This window comes from Etheostoma cragini, chromosome 19, assembly GCF_013103735.1.
Source record: "Etheostoma cragini isolate CJK2018 chromosome 19, CSU_Ecrag_1.0, whole genome shotgun sequence".
Taxonomy (NCBI): domain Eukaryota; kingdom Metazoa; phylum Chordata; class Actinopteri; order Perciformes; family Percidae; genus Etheostoma; species Etheostoma cragini.
In genome coordinates, this window is record NC_048425.1 from 1,741,642 (window position 1) to 1,748,250 (window position 6,609).

At 44.6% G+C, this 6,609-nt stretch overlaps 1 protein-coding gene across 1 annotated transcript in view; it reads right to left on the minus strand.

Moving 5' to 3' along the window:
* Positions 1-1,546: 1,546 nt before the first annotated feature.
* col4a6 (collagen, type IV, alpha 6) overlaps positions 1,547-6,609 on the minus strand; it is a 131,135-nt gene continuing 126,072 nt past the window's right edge. Inside the window, exons 43-48 of the mRNA XM_034901115.1 lie at positions 6,400-6,552; positions 6,007-6,123; positions 4,771-4,962; positions 3,235-3,406; positions 2,867-2,981; positions 1,547-1,882 (exon numbers count right to left, since the gene is read on the minus strand). Coding sequence (XP_034757006.1) covers positions 1,622-1,882; positions 2,867-2,981; positions 3,235-3,406; positions 4,771-4,962; positions 6,007-6,123; positions 6,400-6,552 — 1,010 coding nt within the window. The 3' untranslated portion in view covers positions 1,547-1,621. The remainder of the gene's footprint in view (positions 1,883-2,866; positions 2,982-3,234; positions 3,407-4,770; positions 4,963-6,006; positions 6,124-6,399; positions 6,553-6,609) is intronic.

The following is a 6,609-nucleotide window of genomic DNA, read 5'->3' on the forward strand; positions in this document are numbered from 1 at the left end:
TGATTTCCATGACTTCATGAAGTTATGGTGATTAAATAATAAAGTGTGACATGGACCTCTAATACTTACGCGTATGGTAATACGTAATAATATGTAGTAAGTAAGTGCGTGTGTCTTCCCGTTGTCCCCTTTGTGTTATAATTGAAAGAAGAAAAAAAATGTAATTATTTGGTTTGATTGTTTTTCCAATTTTTGAAGATCATAGCAACCCTGACACTTTCACCCTAATCCCACTCTACATGATTCTATAGATTTTCTTAACGTCCAGGCTGTCGTAACTACAAAAATCGACTAGTAGAGAATTGAAACTTGCTCGACGTAATACAAATCCATTAAAATGAACCTATAGTTGCTGTTATTTGTCAGTTATTTCATCTTTAGAGGCAGCGAATGTTCTGAAAATGCTTTGTGAAGCTAGAATATGTAGCACTGGACAGCTGAAAGCTGATAATATAACTTGACATGTTAGAAAATCAAATCCGGCAGAAAAATAAGGAGCAAACGTGTAAATTGTAAAAAGGATATTGAAACATCTGCTTCTTTTTCTGCCTTAAAAAGCCGCTGTTGGTCTGACTTAAAATGTAAAATACTGACTGAACAAGCAACACGCTTGTGTATTTATTACTAACTTTTCTTTCTTTCACTTTCCTTCCTCCATTGTTTTTTTTTTACATTTTGCTGGATGCACCTTTCGGATATTTTTTCTTACGTGCACGAAAACGGAAACAAACCATAATGCAACTGTCAAAAAAAAAAAAAACGTGCTTATTGTGCTCTTTAATGCCTTCAAGCAAGTCTCAAAAGTCAGCAACTAGATGTCCACACCGTGATAAAATGATAACAAATGGAGTCATTCTTGCAAAACAGGATGCAGCTTGTAGCGTAGCATCATGTGTAGCATCGCTGCGGTTATAAAGTGGATGTAGCGGGCGGTCGATACAAAGAGCAAAGTTTGATGGCGGCCATTTCACGAAAACACGCGTTTAAACCTGAATCAGGTGCTTCTGCTTCAGATAAATCGGTTCATAAAAGTTAAGATGTTAGAGCCGAGTTTGACTCCACTGTCTGAACTGACGTATGTGAAGCAGCCGCCCAGATGTGTGCTGATGTGTGCTGATGTGCTCAGATGTGTGCAGATGTGCTCAGATGTGTGCAGATGTGTGCAGATGTGTGCAGATGTGTGTGCGGTGCTGTCCAAAGCGGGTGGCACTCTCTGAGGTAGCCGAGAATGCTTCTCGCCAAAAGAAACAAAAACGTAACGGGACACAAAATAAACATAAACAATAGCACCATTGTCAGTGATAATGTAGAGAAGAGCAACGCCGCTGGAGCCCTTCTCTTTGCCTTTCCTCTCTCCAACTCTTCCTTTCTGTTTTTTAACAAGCCATTCATTCCCCAAAGGGATCAAAAACTCCCGAAACACTGAGTCCATTTGTTGTTAGACTCCATTCTGAAACCATCAGAGGATCATTTTCAGTCAGTGGTCTTTTGTCGATTTCTTTATAAAAAAATCATCTCATCCTCAATCATCAACGCCTCTTATTTGTATTTCCTGTGAGGTGCTGATATATCACCTCCACCCCTCCTCCTCCTCCTCCTCCTCCTCTTCCTCCTCCTCCTCCTACAAGATCTTGCTGCAGACTTGGCAGCGGCTGACTTTGGAGCGCTCCTGGCCCCCCTTCAGGGTCTCCTGTGCTGGCGAATAAACGAACTCCTGGCGGGGGTCCACGGTGGTGAGCCAGAAGCTGTACTTGTTGGCGAAGTAGTGGCAGGTGCCCTTTCCCCCGTTGCACTCGATGAACGGCGTCGCGCGGAAGTCCTCCAAGCAGGAGCCAGGGGACTGCAGGGACTGACCGCCGCCCTCGGCGCCGGCCGCTGTGTGCTGCACGCGAGACAAGAGGGAAGAGGGGAAGTCAATTCTGTCATTACTGCTGCAGGAGAGAAAAACTCATCACTTCCTGTCTGCTCCACAATTCTTTCAACCAACAGGGTGTAGATGAAGGGTAACTTCCTCTTTTATCAACCTGGACCCTATTTTCCTGTTGTTGTGTCTAAGTGACTGATGGGAACAACAGTCTTTGACATTGGTCCAGTATTAAGCAGGAACGCTGTAACCTGCATAGCCACAGCCATAGACCCGGCTGCTAAACCACCACATGGGGCCAATGTGCATCACCCATCTGGTCCGCTAAAAGTGCTCGTTTTGCCACAGACAGGCTCTGATTGTATGGGATCAGTATGGAAAGGATGGAAAGGATCCCTGCAGGATGGACAGTATACTGCAGGGATGGAAAGGATCCCTGCAGAGATAGACCTTTAAAACCTCTTTAAGACCTTTCACTTTAAAAAAAACAGCTCTGAGGTCCTTTCTAGTCAATTTCTACTTTCTTAGAACTGACAAAACTACTGATTTAAATCCTAAAATTTAAAACAACAATATGAGGCTCTTTTTAGGCTACTGTTTATCAACTGAGATGTAGTGCACCCCGCAGGACCTCCGCCTCGCTGCCCACTGCTAGGAGGCCTCTCCTCGTCGGTTGGACATTTTTTAAACCCAGAATGTAATCGTGGCACTAAATGCTCTAAATGGGTCTAGTTTTGACTGGTTTATTATTGCTCTTTAATAAAACAAAAGTATTTCTTATCCGATTCCTCGATTAATCGATGGAATAATCAGCAAAACGCTCGACTCCTAACACAAGACAAATTACAGTTTATGCAGTCTAAATGACAAAAAATGACACATGGAAGGATGAAAAGCCTTTCTTATTTAACTCGTCTAACTAAAGTGTGTTTTATTCCAGAGATTGCAGAGGACACACACATTTAGGTTTTTATTTTGTAGGCTTTAGTGTCTTTAGTTTACCATGAGGAAGGAGTATCCTATCCAGAGACTCCTCCAGCCGGGGGGACAGGTGGGGATGGTCATGTCCTGACTGTGGACCGCCACAGGCTGAGAGGGAGCCTCGCACACAGAACACCTGGATGGTCAAGGAGGAGGTCAAAGACTTGAATTTAATATACAAATTTATTTGGTACATTCATTTTAACTACATTAATTTAACTATGAACGAAAGTAAGCAATGATTGGTCCACTTAGGGTAGTAAAGGCAACGAGTGGTAACTTGTTTGATTGAAATCTATGCCTTTCCTGACATTTCCTAAAATTCCTCTTTGCAGGAAAACCCCTGAGTGTGACTGTTAGAGTCCACTGATTTAAACAGTGTGCAGTACCTGCTGATGTAAGGCTGAATCTGCTCCTCGGCCACAGGCATCATGGGTATGGGTGCAGTGGTGGAGAGCCAGTAGGATTTGTCGTTGCGGCTGGCGTAGTAGCAGATCTCGTTGGGGGAACAGTAGAGGAAGGGGATGGTGTTGAACCTGGGGAGGCACGACCCCGGCTGACCTGGAGACACAAAGAGACAGAGAGAGAGAGAGAGAGAGAGAGAGAGAGGTGGGGGGGGAGCTTGGTTATTTTTTTGAGGATCTCAAACAGAGCTGCATTCTCTAGAACTCACGTAAGACTCCAACTTGTCAGACTTTCATTTAAAGGCTTGTTTTTGGTGAAGTCGGACGGTTTCCAGCTGTTTCCAGCAGCATTCAGGCTGAACAGGAAGTCACAGAAAAACTCACATCCTGTTAGATCCGATTTGGGTTTAATAAAATGTTATCAGACCCGTACAGTATATCAGCTTGGACACAAGTCTCCTGATGTTTTTGTTATGGCTGAGTAGCTCTCAAAATGCTCTACATGTGATCTGTTGCTAAAGTTAATAAACCAGAGACTGTAGATGAACCGTAATCTGAACTATGATGTCTTAACGTCACTATCAGACACACAACATGTGGTTTGTACAGAAAAAACCTTTAAATCAGACTAATAGCAGTTACAATCCCTTTGATTTAAAAACAATACAACGTTTATGTAAATTGTCATCATGTTGAGTCAATTCAGAACCAATCAGCTGTTCGATCAGCTGAGAGGCCGGCGTTTCCCAGCATGCCCTGGGTCCGCCAGGGTCGTCCATTTGCTGAAAAGCAACTGCGCTGCCTGCGTCTCAGACCTTCGACGGCCTTGATCTCGTGAGACTATCGTTGCCCACGTGTGCGTGACGTCAGAGCAAGTCGGCATCAAGCCGGACACAAATCTAACCATCATGCATCTGTCGGCGGTCGCCGGTAATCGACTCTGACCTGACCTGAACTACCAGCTCACCGAACCAATCAGCATCCGGCAGCTGTGGGCTTGGTTTAGGCGTGTGTGACGGCCCCGACTGTTTATTCAAAGGGATTCAAAACAATAATGGCAGACGTAGGACTGGGCAATATATAGGTATTATATTGATATAAATATGTGAGGCTAGATATTGTCTCAAATTTAGCATATCGTAATATTGTAAGTTTTGTCTTTTCCTGGTTTTAAAGGCTTAATTAAAGTAAAATGATGTCATGTTCTGAACTTCCCAGACTGTCCTGGCTGTTATTATTTGCCTTTACCCACTAAATTATTATATCTAAATAACTGATAATAATTGATCAAAATCTCATTGTGTAAGTATTTTGTGAAAGCATCAACGGTAAACCCTGCAAAATAAATTAAAGACATTTGTGTAGGATGTCTCCTCTAAATGATTGATCTTATTGTTTTGGGTAATCATGGTAACAGCCTCTATTGTGGGAAGTGCCGATGCAGACAGGACGCAGCTGGTCGATGAAGGCGAAACCACTTCATAGGACTGTAACGACGTGAATAAAAGGGTTTTTCCGTACCGAGGTCCTGGTTGTGAGCCTTCTCCTGTCCCTCGACGTACAGCAGACTGTACCCGTCCCACAGCTTGGCCATGCCCTGAGGACACATGGGAACCTGGGAGTTCTGGCTGTGCTTCACCAGAGTGTAGCCGATGCTGGTACTGCGGCCCACGCCGCCGGGAGCGCCGGGCCGACCGGCCTGACCAGTGGGACCTGAAGAAGAGGAGACGAGAACAAATTTGAGCAGCTGTCAGAATCACTCTTAGTGGGGTCTGCAGGGGGTTTACCATGGGGTGAGATCAATGGGTTAAAAGAGCGTTTAACTCTTTCATTGTTGTGCTTCTTTATGGTGACAAACTGCAATCAATGTCTCAGCTTCAATGGTCACAGACTGGATGAAGTGATAGTGAGAATCTTGCTACAGTAGCATTTCTTGTAGAGATGAAACGGAGAAAACAACATTTTATTTTTCAGATTAACGGCTTTGTTCCATCGCCACTCCCTCTCTTCAGTGACTCTCTAGCTCGTTCCGCCACGTACCATGGTCTGAAACTCTCTTAATTTCTACCAGTTGACAGTTTGTAACATAAAATAAAATTGATAATGGATTATTTTATTTCTATAGTTTGTAGCTGAATTGACCAGCTGACTCCTCTATTGGCTGTTACAAAAGACGTCTCTTACGTTCTCAAACCAGCCTCTGGAGACTGGACCAGCTGAGTCACAGCTGGTTTGAGTTGAGCCAAGCCGGGCCGGCTCAGACCGATCTAGTCTTGCTTGGCCAGACCCTCCTTCGCAGTGCAGAGGGTCTGGCGAGTCAACACTGCAACCCCAGAATGGGAGGAAAAACGTGCTCTGGTTTATTGGCATTTCTTTACATCAATCACAAATGTCATGGGCGGTGTAAAGTAACGGATGGAGCCATGGTGCCGCTGCAAAATAGCCTCGGGAAGGAACTTGTTTTGGTGAAACATGGGTACGTTCAAAAGTTTTCAATACGCAGATTGGACAGATAGTCTAGCTAGAATTCGCCGGAATTTCACAGTGTCTGTGTCCACACCGGCCGCAACAGGTGTCGCCCACAAAGAACCAGGGTCCGTCCGAGGTTTCTGGCTCAAAGGACGTTTTTGCACCAAATGCTTTCTGTAAAGTGGCTTGAGATAACTCTTGTTGTGATTTGATCATTTAAATTACATTTAATTGAATTTAGGAGACACAACAGTTGGGAATAAGCTTCATCTCTGACAGACGACTGACCTTGTTCTCCAGTGGGTCCAAGGAAACCGGGGGGTCCGGCGTCGCCGACAGGTCCGGGAAAACCAGCAGATCCAGTCCTGCCAAGTTTACCCACGGGACCGAGACGACCCTTGGGACCTGCAGCAGACATGTATTTTTATATTTATTTGTTTATTCCCCCCTTTATCATGTTTCAGTCTCTCTGCACTGGAACTGTACTGTAGTGTAATCACAACCCCTATATACATATATATATATATACATACATACACACACACACACACACTGTATATATGTATATATGTATATATGAGGCTTTATTGATGGAAAAGAGATCGTTTTAAACAAGAATGTCTTTACCGTGGCAAAGATTGTTAAAAAATAAAAAAAATAAAAACGTATTTCACTGTTCACCTGGACGTCCGGGCATTCCTGGCGGACCGGATTCTCCGGGGACACCGGTGCTGCCAACTGGACCGGGAGAACCCACATCTCCGAAGCGTTTCTCGAACTTTGGTGGGGGCGAAGGCAGCGCCACTCCAGGGCTACCCTTACGCCCAGGACGCCCTGGGCAGGAGGGGATGGAGAAAGAGAAAGAAGGAGGAAGGACAAACGGGGAAAGGG